This window comes from Hippocampus guttulatus, chromosome 5 (assembly GCF_054856545.1).
Source record: "Hippocampus guttulatus isolate MCC_2025c chromosome 5, RoL_Hgut_1.0, whole genome shotgun sequence".
NCBI lineage: Eukaryota > Metazoa > Chordata > Actinopteri > Syngnathiformes > Syngnathidae > Hippocampus > Hippocampus guttulatus.
In genome coordinates this window covers 18,558,650-18,578,187 of record NC_141265.1, presented here as the reverse complement: position 1 = coordinate 18,578,187, position 19,538 = coordinate 18,558,650, and the positions used below count along the sequence as shown (strand labels likewise).

The following is a 19,538-nucleotide window of genomic DNA, read 5'->3' as shown; positions in this document are numbered from 1 at the left end:
AAGGGCACACGCTTGCTCGCTGTCTTTATTTCACACTTGTCTTTTGTCAGGAGGCACTGCAAGCCTCTGTACCATACAGCGATGCAGCCAGTGATGACACTCAATTAGGGCTGTAACAATTAATCAAAGAATTCCAGTACCGTACATACAGGTACATGGGGGGAATCAAAATTGCTGCTTCGAAGCAGCTCAGATTCCCTCCAGGAGTCCATAAAAGACGCATAATGTCTGAAGATTGGGATGGTTCCGCTATTGAAAAAGAAGATAAATTGCAGTTTTTACCACAACAGCAGGTCTACCGTTGCTAACACGAGGTTATGTAACGGTGTTATCTAATTTAATATCGTCTACTATCGGCTAGTTGGAATCTATTGTGACCGGCAAGTGATCAAGGATAGACTCAGCTGCCAGTACATGCTCGATCTCAAGCAAACGATAAATAAACAAACGCGCCATCAGCACTTTCTCTCACGATCTGCCAATGGCCACCTGTCACACCGAGTAACTTGACATGCAGACTGGCTAAAGGGTGCACACAGAACATTGCTAATTCTCCAGTAGAAGGTGAGGATGGCAACCCCAAGTGGACAAAAATAATACCTTCACCTTCACATGTACATATTGTGTTAAATAATGGCAAATCAGCTCTCAGCGCTGCCCGAGTCGGACTGTTGCTCCCTGTTGTCGGCTTTGTCATTGTTGGTAACGAGGCCCATACAGTCACCCTGTGCAAACGCGATGATGTGGTTGGTGCTGTGGGTTGGCAGAAAGTCATAGGTCAGCAGTGGGCTGAGCATACATCCCTGTGGAGCCCCTGCACTCGAGGTGGTGATCTCGGAGTCTTTTGTTACGGCCTCGATAAAAGTCGAGCACATGGTTACAGTCGGAGATTGTGGACTCCCAAGAGTTTTGTATGAGCCGCTGGGGATTCGTTGTGGTGAATGCTAAACTCAAGTCTGAATGAAGCAGATTTAACAGCCTGCCTCCTCTTGCACCGTGCCAAAGAATATCTAATTTGCGTGCGCTCCTAAATGAAAGCCTTTGAGGTAGTTTGCAGGGGAATCAATGGTTTATTATCAGCACACCGCTTTAGGCTGAACCACTGTTCCTCGAAAAGTGACTGCTCTGTAATTTAATTCTATGCTTATTATAGACAAAAACTCTTGTTAGGACACAACTTCAAGTGTGCAGAGTTGACCTTTAAATTGGTTTGCTGCTCAGTCACTGGACATATCATCCGTGATTGGCGCAAAATGCTGAAAAGGCCGAGAAGGTCGGCCAGTGAGCATTGAATCTTTTTCTGTATTCATTTTCTTTAGCTATTTTGCTGGAGGCGGGTGGCAAATGGAGCTGAGAGCCCGGCTGCGTCCAACTTAATGGCTGCTATTTTTATTTGAAAAATATTGTGGAATTAGGCTGCTGTTTATGTGTGAGGATTTGGAGGGAATGGCCCATTTCGGGTTGAATCAACTGCTTGCAAGTCACCGGATTAGAATTTGATTGCAAAATGGAATGTCTGATTGAGGATCTGGTGGCTGTTTTCTGGCTCCACACCATCTGTGGTCCTCGGGGGCGGGGGTCATAGTGGTCAGGGAGTCGAAAACGGCAAAGGAAGCCAAGTAAACAATTCCGCGCACCTGCAGTGTTTGCATCAAAATCTCTTCACTCACTATCCTGTTGATCGGCTGCATGCTTCCTGCGATGGGCGCGAAAGAGAACTCTGCTCTTCGCATCAGGCCTTTCGTTCTTTCCTCGATGCTCTCTAAAATCTATTTTGTCAGCTGAAGCCACCCAAGAGTAAGCCAAGACACCCGTTATAATAATTAACATGGAATGCACTCTATTTTAAAGCCTTATGTTATTTTCTAACCCGGTGATGCTCACCAACCACTCCGCTGTGGTTACCACCAACTTTGCACGGCCTGAAAGTGGTTAGGCTAAAAAGTGTGTGTGTGTGTGTGTAAGATGGCGCGCCCTTCTGCCCACAGTTCTTCCCAAGATCTTTGAGCTGGCCATTGAAGACATATTTTACGATGTCGTGTTTTGAACTTTTGGCTGCTCTATCTCTCTGCAAAAAGTCAGATCACTGTCAACGCCGAAGCAAATCGGTTTTACCTTGTTTTTCTGAACCAAGGGCAACAACCTCGGATCGTGAAAGGAATCTTTTGAGCGGATGATTCACAATAACGGAGTCGTTTTGCTCAACCGAGTCTAAAATCATATGGTAGTATGAGTGCTGGGAGGAAAATGAGATTCATCGCATATGTCAGTTTTGTACTTCTACATGATACGTTTTTATTTGAAGTCCGACTAAATTGTGACGTGTATGGACGTCAAAGACCGACAGCCTTCTGTGCTGAGTGTTCAACGAGGCTTTGCCAAAACCTGATGATGAACCAAGTTCACAAAAGTAGATTTGCCTGTCCACCTACACACACACACACACACACACACACAGAAAGAGATCGTATAGATGTTGCCACGGCAACACTTCTGCCAAAAATAAATAAATAAAAGCAAAACCTCTTAGACCATGTGCCAGTTGAGGAAAGAGTGGTGTCCAAGGAATGACAAAATGCTCTTTCAGTGCGTCAAAGGAACTCTGTGTACCCGATCAACAATGGACCCTCGCTGCTCTGGAGCCCCAAACGCTTTCCGACGTCATAAAATGACAAACCAACGGGCCCCGTAGGTGCTCAAGAGTGGATGCACAATTTTCATCCTCCATTTGCCCGAGTCAGACTGTCCATTAGTTGTCAAATTTAGGAAGTGTGTTTATGTGCCCCAAATGCCTTTTGTCAATGCCGGTCGTGAAACGCTCAAAGCCCCTTTTAGAGTCAAAACTAAGTTCAACCGGTTGCATGCTTGGAAGCTCTCCCGGCGTGCCGGGGGACACTTTTGCCAGCAACTGTTGAACACGTTTTTTTATATAGTTACACAAGCTTTGCATGTATATTGCTGTGGGGCCATATATCTTGCTCTGCCTCTGCATGAGTGCTTGCACAAATGTGGGGGGTGGGGGGGGGGTAATCTGTTTTTTCACTTCCTTCTAGCCATGAGAGCAAATCAGCCATGTCCAACTACTAAGCATAGAAATGAATTGGTTGTTTGAAAACAGAACATGGCTCACTCAAAAGATTTTACTTATTTCACGGCCAAATTTCAATGGGGGTCGGGGGGCATTGACTCACTCAGATTGATAATAGATGTATTTGTTAGAATTTCACACACCAGTGGTAATGTCCTTGTTGCAATGCAGCACTCAAACCTTCAAACTCTCATTTGCATCTTTGCACACTGACTGACTGAATTTCAGCTCACTTGTTTGTGGCGACACAGAAAGCCCGAAGGTGGGCTCGTTCCACACACACTCAGCAACTGTGTAACTTTTGTTGAAGTTTATCACTGACCTTGTCGTTGTTTTAATTCAGAAACATACACAAAATCCCAATTCCAAAAATCTTACATTTAGACTTGACTATCTACAAATGCATCACTTGTTGAGGAGATTCTGACTAATGACGCAATGTTATGATGCCATTGACCAAACTGTGATTGCTCCTATAGGAACCAATATACATTTCAAACTTGCACCATTATATTTTCTACGTGTGATGTGTTAAATACGATTTTAATATTTGGCCAGTCAAGAATCGAATGTCGATCGCTTACTTAAATTTCTTTATTTGTGGACCAGCCAGGTCAGTGCTCATGTAGCGTTAACATTTGTGTCATATTTGTTTACAGCGCTTGTAAAAACAGCATCAGAGCCTCATTTACTCTCGGAGGATCTCTTGGAAGTCCGGTTGATACAGTTAACATTAGCACAGAGTCGGAGACGCGAGTCACACATAACAGTCTGTTCCTACGTGTCTACACATGAGCAACACGCTCGTCTATTTCCACCTTTTGTGCTCCCAACACTGATTAGCCAGTCGCTCATTGCAGCTGTTCCTTATGTCAGCCACTGTTTGACTCACTCACTCACACACACGCTCGCATTCAGACAGCGACGAAACACTGGGGCGTTGTACTGCGCAAGGTCCATCGATTTTTTGCAATAACGGACACGTTTTGCCCACCTGATGTTTGAGCAGACAAATGGAAAGCATCGATTAGTGTGGCAGCATCATGGAACACTCCCTGGCTGCTCGGGAAAACCGCATCAACATACCGACGGCGTAGCGGGAAGTGAATAAGACTTTGAAAATCACTGTCATGTTTGAGTAATTCAGGACCGTACTGGTTGGTATCTGGAAATACAAAGTTGAACACAATCTGTTTCAGGAGTCTGGAGCAATAAAACACTGCGTAGCTTATATTTGATTCAGAGGGAAGCCGGTGGGGTGGGGTGGGGGTCATTTGAGCCTACGGCTATGTTGAGCCACCCCTTGTTTCTAAGAAACCTTAAAAAATGTTGAGCATGTGGCTTCGACATTTATGCCCCCCTCCCATACCCCCCCCCCCCCCTCCAAAAAAAACGTTTTTCACTGATGATTGATGCTGATTCTATCATAGGGTTTATGATCATTGTGTAAAGACCGATGTCCATGGTTTTACATTTGTTTCATACCTAAATTAGGATTTCGATAAGATATACATTTGATATTGCAGCTAGCATAAAATAGCAAAATATTAGCTGTGGAGATAATAAATCCATTATGGTAGCCATGGGTTAAATTACACCAGTTACCTTAATTTACGCCGTACATATTCATGTATTTTGGCTGTATAGCAACATAATCATGTTCAGCAGAATTCAAATCGATGTGAATTACCTCACCTGTCCAGCAGCGGTGCTGTAGACAAAACCTGAATGTGGTTTGTACAATATACAGACTAGGCTATGTTGACAAATCCAATCCATTAGAATTGCAAGACCTTTTCATTTGGTATTCGAGATTATAATCTGAGTTGTCCACTTGCGTCAGTAGTGTCGTGAATAATCCCTCCGTCATGTGAGAGCTGCGAAATATTAGCAACACCTTTCAAAATGAAACAGTGCACTTTTTCACCACAATAAATTCCAAGCGCAATATCAAAACGTTCAACCGCCATTTTTTTTTTTTGTCTTAGTACAAGGAGAGTTTTTGACAGGCAGGGCTCCTGTATCGGATCTCAGGCGTGCCCAATGTTGCTGCTCATCATTCACATCCTTCCACATTCATTTCCTGTCAGCCTGCACCTTCCTCGGGAGAGATGTATTATGTGGGACAATCTGCGGCTTTGAGGCTCAGGTCCCCTGATGTTACAAGTAAAATGCCCCCCCCCCCCCCCACTACCCCCTCCTCTAAAGCACTAACCCACTTTTCTGAACACTCAGGAAGTCCTCTTTTGTCTTATCCTCCACACTGTCAGAGAAAATTACTTTTTGTTCTGTCTCCTTTTTTTAAACATTTTATCTTTCCATCTTTTTTTTTCTTTCATTCTTTCTTTCCGCCTCAGCTCACACCCCCAAGTGACCTTAAGCCTGTCGGGGCCCGACGTTAACAGGTTATAAAATGAGAGCTCTGCCGCCTCATGCCAAAGGTATCTTCTTTGTGTGAACAAAAGACCTCCGCTGAAGGCAGCTCTGTTAAACATTGGCAAAGACACACACACACACACACGTAATGTACTAATGTCTGGATATCATTTACGGTGTATGACACTTATGGCTAGCCCCCCTATGAGTTATTGTTCAAGTCTGCAAGTCTCATGCTCAGTTGTTCTTTCTGATACCTTTCTTGGATTTCTCAAAGGCAAGTACGCGCACGCACACACGTATGGGTGACTGGTTGATGGTGGTGTAAAGTATTGGTTGGCACTGACAGCAACCAGTAGTCACCTTCACTGTGAGCCATTCCAACGACTGTGCAGTCTTACGTCAGCCCGTTACCACTACAAGTCATGGAGGCTGAAGATTACGTATCATTGTCACACACCTTTTCGCCCCCCCCCCCCCCTTCAGAACAAAGAGCCCGCTGTGCTTTTCTGCTATTCATCAAATAACCACCAGCCTCTCTTTTGGACACAGGAATGCACCGCCAAGGTTGACAACTGAGGAATGTTCATGCTGTTTTCGAGAGGGCGACCTCCCAAAAGACACATTTTAACCACTCTTCCATTATTATTATTATTTTTTTTTTAATGATGTTTCTTTTTGTTCAGTTTTAGATTCAGTTGGGGAATTTCTCCATTATGAGACAAATAAAGGTTTTCTTATCTTATTATCTTATCTAAACCGACTGCTGGCAAGCAGAAAAGTCATTCTTAAATGCTATTGGACATTTAAAGAATTTTTTTTTTTTAATTTTGGTCACTCGCTTTCCCAGTTAAGGGCAATATTTGTGTTTCTGTATTTATCTACAGTTGATCATTGCAGAAAGGAGAAATTGAGGTTTCTCTGTGATGTTGCTAAGCAGGGGCCGGAGTGCATGAGAGCAGATGGGTGATAGAAGGCCCAGCTGGCGCGCCACTGCTTTGATGCGCTCTTTACTGGACCCCGGTGGCTAACTGGCTTCTCCATTCTGGTCGTTACGGCCGCCGTGTTCCTGCTGTCCGCGCAATTGTTTTGTCCACTAAGGAAATCATGGGTTCATTATACTTTGTTTATCTGTGTCATCAGCATGATCACCCACAGGCGAGAAGCATGTTTCCGCGTGACAAGATTGGACTAAACATTGTCAGCGCGATCTATTTTAGTGACTTCGACATGTGATGTTTGCTCTGCTGACAACTCGTTTACATTGTCCTGTGAGGATCGGCATTTTCAGTAAATTAACTACACCATAGGGTGACCCGGTGGACGAGTGGTTAACACGTCGACCTCGCAGTGCATAGGTACCGGGTTCGATTCCAGCTCCAGCCTTCCTGTGTGGAGTTTGCATGTTCTCCCCATGCCTGCGTGGGTTTTCTCTGGCTATTCCAGTTTCCTCCCACATTCCCAAAAACATGCATAATATACCCCACACTAAATTAAGGAAAGAAATCAATTGAACATGTCTTAACAATGGTCTAAATAAGCCAGGACACAAATCCACATCAGTGGCACGGGGAAGACTGGTTAGCACGTCCGCTTCACAGTGAAGAGGTTCAGGGTTTGATTCCGGGCTCCGGCCTTCCTGTGTGGAGTTTGCATGTTCCCCCCGTGCCTTTGTGGGTTTTCTCGAGGGACTCCGGTTTCCTCCCACATTCCAAAAACATGCATGGTAGGTAAATGGAGCGCTCTAAATTGTCCTGAGTTGTGATTGTGAGCGTGAACGGTTGTTTGTCCATGTGTGCCCTGCGATTGGCTGGCAACCAGTTCACGGTGTAGCCCGCCTGCTGCCCGAAGACAGCTGGCATTGGATCCGGCACTCTCGCGACCCTTGTGCGGATAAACAGCTCAGATCATGGATGGATTGTACAAATCCTTGTGCTTTTTGTGCTTTGTATCTTGTTTATTTCGTCAGGCCCAACAGAGGGAGCCATTGCTCCATTATAGAGCAGCTAGAGTGGAAGGTTACCGCCACCTTTAACTTTCTTGGCACTTTGAAAGAATTTCCCTCCGGTTTGTTTTTATCATGCAGTCATTCACATTAATTTTCGAAGAGCACACCTTTTTGATGGATGTTTTTCCATATGCAACATGGCGATCAAGTGACAAGCAAGTGTCTCTCACAGTTCTTCGGTTAAGGGTTCAAATCTCACCTACGGACTCCCTGTGTGGAATTTTCATGCTCTCCCCGTGCTTATAGGAGAGTTTTGACCTTGTTCTTGGGCTAACCGCTCACATCCCAAAACGTTTGGTTATTTGAAGGCTGCTCTAAATTATCCATTGGCAGACGACTGAATTATTGTGCCCCGTGATTGGCTGCTGACCATTTCAGGGTGTACCAGACCCCTTGCACTAAGTCAGCTTTTATCGACTCCAACTCACCCTCGATTGTAACGAGGACAAGAAGGTCTAGAAATTGGATGGATGAATGTTTTCCCTCAAATCAACATAAAGCTGCTTGGAGGGGCCTCCTAAATTTAATGGAGATAAATGTACTGCTTCATCTATCGAGAGCCAAATTCCTCCCCCAACCTTCTTATGCTGACATGGAATTTGTTTTCATGCATTCGGACTCCCCCGAAAGATTTGTACATCTGGGTCGGCGTATAATTTCCAACATGACTCGCCACGACACCTCCGCCGCGTATCTGATGGTAAATTAGAAGCCAGATCGGTCAGAATTTACTGAGGGAAACTAATACACCTAATAACAAGGTAGGCTGCGGATGAGATTTATGATGTCATAGCTCTGCCACGGTGACAGAGTTATGACTGTGCAGCCGTCGCCGCAGGTCTTTTCACGCGATGTAACCGAGGATTGACCTCCAGGGGGATTTTTCCATGATACGTCTGCTTTTACAGCTCATCACCCGCTGCTGTCATCGGGCCCGGCGGTTGTGACCTAATGCCTGCCGTGATTATGCTGTGGAAATGAACACCTGAGAGAGAAATATAATGGCCGGATGCATCAGCGCTTGTATAGAAGGGCATTCTATTGTTGTAAATGTTTTGTGGAAGAATACTGTTCATTAAATGGGAGATTTCGTCAAATGCTAATTCCTAGACGGGGGTGGTATTTGATGAAGGCTGGATGGATGGAGCTCTTAGGCAGATGGATGAACGGACCAAAATTCTGAGGACTAAATGAAGGCACTTCAATGAAAGCTCCGTTTTAATATGAGGGCTGAAGGTTTTTTGGGAAATAATCTAATTGCGATTTCTTTTTCCCTCAAAATCTATATTTGCCAATGCAATAAATCGTTCAGCCCTAATTAGTGATTTCGTCTATCACTGTATAAAAAGGATAAGCTGTGTTTCCTGAGCACCTCTTAATTCTGCAGGCTGGCCCCAGCATTGTTCCTCTGATTACGAGCATACACAGGAAATTGTACATACTCCTTTGCACATCCGTTGAGAACACAAAACACAAAGCAGTCCAATGCCCCAGAGAACTAGAACTTGCAATCATAAATGCTATCCCCTCATAGCAAATGTCGTTCTAGTGATAGCAACCCATTGACAATATGGAGTGGTACATCGACTCATGAGTGGCTCGACGGGTTTTTGTTTTCTGGTTCTATTTTGCTAAAAAAAAAAATAAAAAAAAAATACATATGTATTCCAGATAGTGGCAGCAAACTTCAAAACAAGCAACAATTTGGCAACTGGTGAACAATTCTTCTCAACGACGAGAATTGCCTCAGGAAAGTCCGCTATCGTCAAGCTAAAGCACAGTGCAAAACAACGTAGACGGGTTGTTGTAACTAGCATTGATGTTGTAACCCTCATATAACCAACAACCATTTGAACACAAATGGTGTAGCAACACGTGTTGACAGACAACATAACAATACTTAGAAGCATGTATTCTTTATCCTCTGTGAAAAAATTACTTCTGCCAACAGCTTGCTGAGCAGTCGTGACAGTCTTCCTTCTGAATGCATGTATTATACTTCCCCCTGGTGGCCAAGGCGCACACCAGAAGGAACCATGCAGGCAGGCGTCTTTTCATGACTCCATCGATCTGTTCAGAGGACTCCTAAAATCACACACCAAGCTGCACATTCGACCGGCAGCCATCATTCTGGATGGCAAATCCCATTTAGCTCTGAAAGTTTCTTCACAAAGCTTTAATCGACTGCCCTCTTGGTAGTTAGCCTCCTTTTGTGGCCTCTGGCCAACTGGCATTGTTGCACTTGGCCTGAGTCTCCTGCTTGCCTGCCTGTGTGCGTGCCTGCCAGCCGGCCTGCCATTGAGTTAATGGCATAAGACTTAGGTCTGCTTTTGTTCTCTTCCGATTTTTTTCTGTCAGTCAGTCTGTGTGTTGTTTTGGAGGGAGATTTGCACAGACTGAAACGCCATTAATTCATGCATACAATGTAGAAATTAATTTACACTCTGTCCTTCTGGTTTCATGCGCGCGTATATACGAACAAATCTGTATCCTCCTAGCATTCTTGACAGCCAGCCATCCATTTTCTGTACTTGCTTACTCATAGGGTGGCGGGTGAGAGGAAGGCGCAGTACTCAGAGAAAAGCACGGGGGAGATCAACTCCAACCAGGAAGAGCGTAGCTCAAATTCGAACCCCCAACCTCAGACCTGTGAGGCGGATGTGCCACTCACTCATCCACTTTGCAACTTTGAGATAAATGTAATTTCTTAGTCTGCTGTAAATGTGCAAGCACTGTATACAACTTGAAGCTGTCATTTTAACACCGAGCCTTGTGCAAATACAACATGAAAGGTGTCCTGGCTGGTTGAAACAATACTATACCAAAATAGGTCATCTAGCACAGAGACTCGGGGATACTGTTATTACACAATTGCTAAAAATAGAGCCACCCTAGTATGCCACAAAATCAATAGAATATTGCTGTTTTATCTTTGCGGAACCAGGTCCTGGTCCTGATCCGTTGGGATGTGTGCTGAGCAGATTCTATGAGTGACATAAACCACTGTCACACGCTTATCCGATTTGACATTGTGACATGTATATCATCTGAGCACACACTGCTAAAAATAAGCGCGCTAACATTAGCTTGCGTGGCGGTGGCCTTGCCTTACAGTCTCCGCTTTATGTTCTCTTGTTGCAATCGCTTGCCTCCTAAAAAGTCTCCAACTCAATCTTGCCCCGGCGTAAATACAGATGACCGCCGTTCTCGTCTTCGTTCTGTGCGTTAGCATGTCTTGTTTTCAGTGATGCTCTCTGAACATTATGAAACAGGTGGGAAAAAAACCCCGCTGCATTCCAAGGCGGCGAGAGCTGAGCCAAACTGGTACAGCACCGAGGAAAAGTAGCAAAAGTGAAGAAAATGGGACAAGTTGGTGGCGAGATGCCATTACAAATATGTCTTTGAACAAAGTACAGGACTTTTGTACAGTCTAATCAAAAAGTATCTATAGTGTTGGCACAGCGGTCCCAAACCTCCCCAGTTCTTGTTTCATGAACAATCCTATGCTTGTAACTTTTTGGGAGCACTTTGAGGAAGACCCTATTCTGCCCCTCAAATACCAGAGATTGTGAGGAAGCCCATCAGAGACCAACATCAATGAGCTCTGACGTCTCAAATGGACTTCTGGATGTTTGGAGAGAATTTCCCACACATACACTTCCAAATGTTTTCCTGGAAGCTGTCAAAGCTCCAAATGGGGGTCCGATTCCACATTTCCCTCCCATTCCCCCTGCACATTCATGTGCATTCCTTGGCATGTTTCAAAATGTTTTCCTGAGCGTCCATATCTCGCCCCGCCCTTCAGAGCAGTCAAAGTCAACTATTTCTCTTTCGACCCCAAGAACAATAAATCTCCACTCTTAGTGTGTGTGTGTATGTTGATGTCTGCGACACATTAGCTGGGTGATTTAAGCTCGCGAGGGTGGAGGCTTTCCTTGGGGAAATGACCCAGCTTGCTACCGGCACGGCTGGCTCTCCTCCTCACAGGTCCAAAGGCTTTTAAAGCCCCTTTTGTTTTTATTGTCGGACTCTGGAAAGGCATTTAAGTGTATTGTCGTGCGTGGATAGGTTCTCTAAAGGTTCAACATCCACCTAAGTGAAAGGCACTGATCCATTCTCTCATCATGTGACGATGTGGTCGATAATGTATGCTTTAATTAAGGACCCTCAGGCAAATATGCGAGTCTGGTTTCCTGTTCCGCCGCTGGCGTGCACATGCTTGGTATTGCCCACATCCACAAGCACACGCGCGGCCGGACCACTCCATCTGTATCACTGCTGTGACACACAAGAATGCAGGTTCATGTTGCGCCTTCTTATGATGTGCACTTGAGATGGGAGCTGTAAATTAGTTTCCACTCTCTGGATAGAAGTGGAGTAACACTTGAAAGGCACATGGTGTGGATTTTGGGATGTTTTGCGGGGAGAATCTGTGGGCCAGAAAGGAAACAGACCTAATCTCTGAGGTGACATATTTCTTCCTGCAATAACAACTCCTTGACGTGTGTGCGACGTCTTGGTGTTTGCAATGTGGAACGCTGGATCAGTTGCAGGGCCAGGTATGTTGGATATGGCCACAGCCTCTCGGAATGACATTAAATCAATATTTAAAAGGCTGTGATAAATTATTGAAGCGCTCTTTGACACACATGCTTTATGTGATATAAAATATGTATGTGATCTTGCCTAAAAATCTGTGGCCCCGTGACACACAGATGTATCTTTCGTGAACTTGCCAATGGTCTGAATTCAAAGAAAAAAATGGAGAAAGACGGTGAAAGCACACACTTATTGGGATTACTTTCAAAGGCAGTCGATGTAAGTGGCACAATTTAATGCCTGACAGCCCAACACAGTTGCCATTAAAAAAAAAAAAAGATCACTTTTTAACAAACCAGGCTCACTCAAGTGTGTTGTTGTCGTCTGCAAAAATGGCTACTGTGGTTCTGACGTCACCTCGTCTTAGAGACCAAAATCTATGCCGATGAGGAGATCCATTATCCGAGCCCTCTAATCCTCATGAGGGTCACGGGCGGGCCGGTGCCCATCCCAGCTGTCTTCGGGGCAGTAGGCGAGGTGCACCCTGAGCCGGTTGCCAGCCAATCACAGGGCGCACATAGACAAACAGCCGTTCGCGCTCACAATCACACCTCGGGACAATTTAGAGTGTTCCATTAACCTGCCGTGCATGTTTTCTGGAATGCGGGAGGAAACCGGAGTACCGAGAGAAAACCCACGCAGGCACAGGGGAGAACATGCAAACTCCACACAGGAAGGCCGTAGCCTGGATTTGAACCCTCGACCGCTGCACTGTGAGGCAGATGTGTTAACCAATCGTCAAACATCATAATGACCATAATTTTGCAATATAATGTGCAGTCCTAATCCAAATACCAAAATATTTCAGCGCCGCAGCACTACTTTACATCAACATTTAATGGAGGCCTATATGGGGTGGGGGAAGAAATCCACGTAGACTTTTGTTTTAAGACTCAATTTAAATTTAAGTGATGTTGTAATTTACCACCAGCTGTCACGACTTCATTCAAGGCTTTGTTCTTGAATAACAAGAACAAAGCCTTCCCCACCGCTATGCTTGAGTGGAACACGACATTGTTTGTTTGTTTGTTTAAAAGGGTGTGGGGGCTGTGCAGTAATCATTCGCAGCGCACTCACCTTTCCCCATCGGTCTGCGTTTTTTTTTTTTTAAGTTTATTCTTATCTCCAGACAGAGGCGCGTCGTAGGGGTTAATTTAGCGTGGAGGGGAAGGGGAGTTACGAGGAGAAGGAGGGCTCACACTGGGCCAGTTGTGCCGGTCACTCCCGCAGAGGCGATGGCCTTTTTGTCAAGAGCTCTCCTTGTCTTCGCCCGGGACACCATCTCGCATTCACAGTCGTGACAGTGGCGCACAAAAGAGGAGAAAGATGCGTTTTCAAAAGCGCCATTCTTTGCCGGCTGGGCGGTGACCGCGAGCACCCTGAGTGGATCATTGTGGAAAACTTGGAAGAGGAAGGAGAAGGAGAACACGCGGATGAGTAGCGGGATTTTCTAAACATCTCGTCACCCCGCTCACGTTTTTTTGGACGAGCCGCTCCAAGTTTTTACGCACCAACTTGCTATAAAAAAAACGCAAGTGCGCGCCGTCATTGTGGATTTGTCTTGGCTCCGGGCAATGTCGGACCGTGATGGTCCGATGATGTGACGTCTCCATCTCGGTGGTTCGAGAGGGACAAACTTCTGGATCTCTGGTGATCTGAAGGATGCCGGTTGATCAACGGACAAACATGGAGGAGAAACTGTGGATATTGGAGGACCTCAATATGATGTACATCCGACAGATTGCTCTCAGTTTGCAGGTAAAAAGTTGTTGCAAGGCAGCCGACGTTTTGGCACAAAACTGCATTTCGATCCCATATTTTTTTTTTCATCTACTTTTCTGCCTCTACAAAGACAATAACGGTTCGATTCGAGAGAGATTAATTGAACAGTACCTTTATTGCGACAATATACTGTGGTGTAGAAATGCACCGCACCATGCTGACAGCTGTTTCTCATATTTGGTATTTGGCTTCAAAACTAGTAAAGTACTGTCGGGCAAAATAGAATTTGGCCACATCATTAAGTACAGCTAACCCATGACGTTTTACTTCCTTCCTATAAGGTGCATCTCTTCATGTCCAGTCAGTTCATTCGTACAAGTAGCTTATAATCACTCTTTTCAATTCTAATCATTGGGCACCTTGTATTCTTATTCTTATTCTTTATTTTTATTGCATATGGCCACTCCATTAAGTATAGCTGCACATGGTAATATCTAACAGAAGAGTTGTATTGCCATTTCTGCCTTGACAAAGACAAAAAGGCTTAATAGTAGGTTTTTTTTCTTTCCATGGTGCAGAACCACTTCTGAAAGGTGGCTGTAATATTTTGGGTGCATTATATGCCAACAGCAAAAATAAACAAATTGTAAATTAGCTTAAAATGATGCAACCTTCAGATTGAACAGAATTTTCTTCAACTAGTCTTGTATGTGTCTTTTCCAGGCCTCTTGTACCACTCGTTTACATGAGTTTCTATTCGTTTTTTTTATTTTGTAATTGACCTCCCAGTTTGCTTGCAAGCAGGCTCAATGACAGCCGAAATCTATTTTCAGAGTACAGTACCCTTTGGTGGCCCGTTGAGCCCGCAGCTGTGCCTTGGCGTTGTTGAGTCGGCGCAGGGGTTGTGTAGTCATGCTGACGCTGGCGCGCCGCACGTCATCGTGCGAGCAACATTGTGCATGCCATCCACCCTCTTGGGGTTCATGCGCAGTGCACAGCTGCACATTTCGGGCCTCGCGGGTCCCACTGGGAGCGTCTGTCCACACTTGTTCAACTGCGCGCGTATGCGTGTGTGTTGCGCATTGTGTTGGGACAGAGGAAGGAGTCATGCTAGGCTGCCAGCAACATGAGTATACAAACAAACAAACAAACACTCTCTGTCTCGACTTTTAAAAGATGGAAAATGGTCTCTTTCTTATCAGTCGGCTGGAAGTTAGAATTGGCTGGATTTTTTGGGGATTATTCGATATAAGAAAGTGTCTGTGGTGCAGATGTGTTTTCTTTTAGGAGGTTTGTAATTCTGACGTGAATAGCACGCCATATCTGGATTCACTTCTTTTTGCTATACGGTGGTGCTTCATGTTACAAGTAAGCCAATTTACAATGTTTTGAGATATGAGCCATCATTTTTTTCCCCACTTTGACTTGCAAGAGTAAACTTGAGATACGAGCGCTGCATGGTGGCAGCTGGCCCAATTCCCTTCCCAAGTGGCAGTTTGGCCGATAGAATTATCAAACTGTTTAGCTCAGGGGTGTCCAAAGTCGCTCCTCAAGGGCCGCTGTCCTGCCTGTTTTCTAGCTCTCCCAGGAGCAACACACCTGATTCGCTGCTTCAGAGCTGGCTGACGAGCTGATCATCTGAATCAGGTGTGTTGCAGCCGGGAGAGATGGAAAACAGGCAGGACAGTGGCCCTCCAGGCCCGGAGCTGGACATGCCTGCACTTTAGCCGCTTACTGGTTACTATCAAAGTAAACATAAAACAAAGAGAATCACACATTGTGTATTGAAAGCAACCAAAGAGACTCCAAAACCTGATTAATGGATTTTTAATTATTATTATTATTTTTTTTTTTAGAGTTACGAGTGTGCTCAAGGAATGAATTAAATTCCTGTCTCAAGGCAGCGCTGTAGAAATTTTCTTATGAGCTCCTTATGCCTTGTATCAATCTACTGATCACGGGGTCTGTTTGGTCTAAGTTGATCAGTCACTAATAAACGTATTAGTTCTTGACACAGAGCCTGCATTTGTTTCGCACTCGCATGAAAGTAGCATTTGGTCTCCATGCTGAGTCCAGCCAATTATGATGTGAAACGATGCCAGACATTTAAAATGGAGCTATTTTACTGCATTTATTAGGAGAGGAATGCATCTTATGATCGTGGAAAACAATCAACTCTCGTCTCCTCTTTCATCTCAAACTGTTTCAAACAACAAAGCGTGTGACGGAAAAGTGGTTAGGACTACAAGACTGTCCGTGTTTTATGTTATGTGTTGTGTTTATTATTTTACTTTGTTAACTGTTTTGTGAAGCGCTTTGTTACAGCTGTCGCTGTTGTGAAAGCGCTACATAAATCAGCATGTATTGTATTGTATGTCGCCGCCACAGAGGGGTCAGTATTTGGCAGTGATATATTCATTTCCACGTTGTCGACTTTGCCATCTTCCTCACCCACTCGCTTGTTTGCTCTCCCTCCCCCGTGTCCCCCTCACACCGGGTGGGTTTATGAGACAGAGATTCTTTGTGTGAGCCTGAGCTGTACAGTTTGCAGTGTAACTGTAATTTGTGGAGTTTTATTTGCTCCCATAAAATCTCCTGCTTGGATCATCACAAGTTGCCGTTATTACAGCGGAAAGCCATTTGGGATTCTCCCTCCGGTTGTATATACCTGAAATCCACGCCCATGCCATCCACACGCCATATGAGTCATTTCATGACTCACATAGGAGTATGGTGTGTGTGTTATTATCATTTTTTAACCCTTGAAAATCGCACAGGCTTCCCTAACTAACCTATAGCATGAATTGATGAGGCCTGTTCCGATGAGAGGTGAAAATTCTTCGAAGACAAGCAGTACCATGTGTGTGTTTTAAAGCAGGGGTCCCCAACCGCCGGGCTGCGGACCGGTACCGGTCCGCGGGTCATTTGGTGCCGGGCCGCACAGAAAGAATAAATAACTTACATTCCTTCCATTTTATTCATTTTGGAATCTGAAAGATGTTTTATCTTGAAAAATTTACCGGATCCTCTGTAACATCCGTTGTATGCCACTCTTGATGCAGGTGAATGCGCGCTTCTTGGTCACGTGATAGGAAATGAAACACAGCAGCTCGCAAAATGAATTTAAAAAAACAAACGTTTTTGAAAAGTTATTTTCGGGAATGGGAAAAGGCCCAGCCAGGAGACAGAAGAGGAGCTTACGACTTTCAAGAAGAGAAGGCAACATTTAATAGACAGTATCAGGAGTCCTATTTCAAATACGGCTTTATCTCAAGGGAGATTCACACGCACCAAGCCTACTCTGTATAATAAGCGGCGATGGTGAGTCGTATTTTTCATGCAATTTTTATTTGTGGCGTATCTTATTTTGAAGGCACGTTTAAACGTTACCATAGCGACCAGAGAATGTTGCGGCCAGATAGGACGTTCCTCGTGTCATGATTCGTGTTTATTATGTTTCGAAAATGCCACACTTGTCATGTTATATTGTTGTATCTATAACTTCTTTGTTTTTTTTTCCTCTGCTTGTCATCCCTTTTAAAAAGACCAGCATGTTTTCAGTGCTGAGGTTCCTGCATTTTTCCGACATACAATTGCTCGGTCAGGAGTTACACGAGCGGGCATTGTTATCACGATTCTCTTTCCAACTCCTCACGTTTTGACAGGTCCGTCGTAGGAATGACTACATTCTTGGCTTCTGTGCTCTTTCCTCTTTACCCGCAAGTCTCACTTCATTGCTTCTTCCTGAGTCACAAGTGCAAGGGGGGTGGGGGGCTGATGTCCGCAGAATGCAGGATTCCCCCCCTCAAAGTGAGAGACGGCCGATGGGAAGCAGGAAATGGTCTTGTGTAATTACCGTTTCCCCACTGGGAGTGACATCACGATAGCATTGAACTCTTTACCATGAATAGACTTAAAAGCAGCATTTCCTGTCACCGCAGCCGGATATACAAGGATACTTTTGATTTTTCACCTAACGTCCGCTCGGCTTCTTCCCCTGCCGTGCTATTCTCACACTTCCTCACCTCCACTAATTCTCCCCTGCGCCCTCGTTAAAAGTCAGATGGCCTTAGATGGACACTTTCACCCCCTTGTCTAATTTTGGCACTTTCAACCGACCGTGGACGCGTCTCAGCGCGGTGGCAGCGTTAAATAAGGTCGGATTTTGAAGGTCACGAAAGTGTGCATCTGTAATAAAAGCAGGATTTGCACTGCTTGAAGAAGCCAACAGTACCACACCATCTGCAAAAAGCAGGGATGCAATACTGAGGCCACCAAAACGGACCCCCTCAATGCCAATAATAATAAAAGATGAGAACGTGGATTTAAAAAAAAAAACACATTTTGTGTATGCAGGGGGTCCAGTGGACCCAACCAAAGAACACTATTCACTCTCTTGTTTTACAGCAGTACACGGCGAAATCGAATGAGATATTGAGACCAAATATCCCCCTTCACCAAAATAGCAATTCTTCGTCGCTTGTAATGTTTTGTTCCCGGAGAGCAATCAACCGACTCCAGTTTCATGTTAATGTCAATTATTCTTTGTTAAGAGAGTGCGAAGTGCCAACATCTCTCCTTGCCTCAGGTTGTACCATCTTTTCCCGTTTTATTATCCAGACCTTCCCGTTTTAATCCCTGTCTGCGGTTGTTTCTTTCACAAATTCGTCTAACCTTCCACTTTGAATCGATGTGATCTTTTGGTCATGCCTTTATTTGTAATTTTTTTGAACCCTTAGCTTTTGATGAATGACAATCTTCCACTTAAGTCCATTAGTGGAAAGAGACCGACCCAAGAACTGAAAGATCTGACCTGCTCTATGATGAGTAGGGTTGAGGGGGGGTCGGGAAGGGGGTCTTGCTGGTGTCATGTTTGACCTCTCACACGCTCCCAATATGCTAAATGCAGGAATGGTCATGCCTCGGATAACTGCAGAGCCTCGACAGAGCTTCAATGTCTGTTGGCTTTCGCGCAGCTAAAAATTCCGTATGGAACCAGCCTCATCAAGATTGTCTCCGTGTGCCATTTTTCACCTTTTATAAATATTGGCTTTTCTCTCGGTTGCATCGGAGTGTTTGATCTACGATTCTGCGCTCGCCTCGCGCTTTGTGAATGCGAGGTCCTGAGAGGCCAGAGGTCAAGTTGACAGCGTGTAATCCCCGTCTGCAGGCGGACAGTAAGCCAGTATGCTCTCGAGTGCAAGACTGTTGAATCTCTACCTCGTTGATGAATTTCCAGTGGCGGCAAAGGTTAATCCTATTTGTACTGAAACCAGAAAACAAAGCACGTAGGCTTCGCCGGCTCACCTGGTGCAGAATTCATGATGGGCAAAAGCCGAGTCTTTGGGGTCGTGCCTGTTTCCGTAAGCCGTTGCTCAGGAGCACCTTGGGAATTTCAAACGGGCCACAAATTGCGCTTGGGTTATGGTTATTATTCAGCACCCATCCAAGAAATGTGTCCTCGCTGTAATTTAATTCTTTTTCCTCTTCTGCGAGCCGTAGTTATCTGCTATTTTTTTCTGCTCAGCACAGGTTACTTGACTTGTAATTTGGAACATATTCGCATTTTGTGAGTACGGGAAATGTTAATGTGGGCTAAGGGAGCTGTCGCCTTTTATCCTTTTTGTTTTCCTCATGATTTTCAAATTAAGCCTGATTGATCACATACGCAGTTATGCACAAAGTGTGTTGCGAAATGGTTACGACCTGGCTGACTTGTTTACAACGACAAGCAATAAGAATGAA

General features: G+C 44.8%; 1 protein-coding gene across 2 annotated transcripts in view; it reads left to right on the top strand.

Moving 5' to 3' along the window:
* The window catches only part of rtkna (rhotekin a), a 57,533-nt gene that overhangs the window by 3,306 nt on the left and 34,689 nt on the right, over positions 1 to 19,538 (top strand). The window contains exon 1 of one of the 2 annotated variants that reach the window (XM_086111449.1): positions 13,280 to 13,829. The exons of the other annotated variant lie outside the window; for it this stretch is intronic. Coding sequence (XP_085967575.1) covers positions 13,734 to 13,829 — 96 coding nt within the window. The 5' untranslated portion in view covers positions 13,280 to 13,733. Of the gene's footprint in view, positions 1 to 13,279; positions 13,830 to 19,538 lie in introns of those variants that run through there. 2 annotated transcript variants of the gene reach the window in all.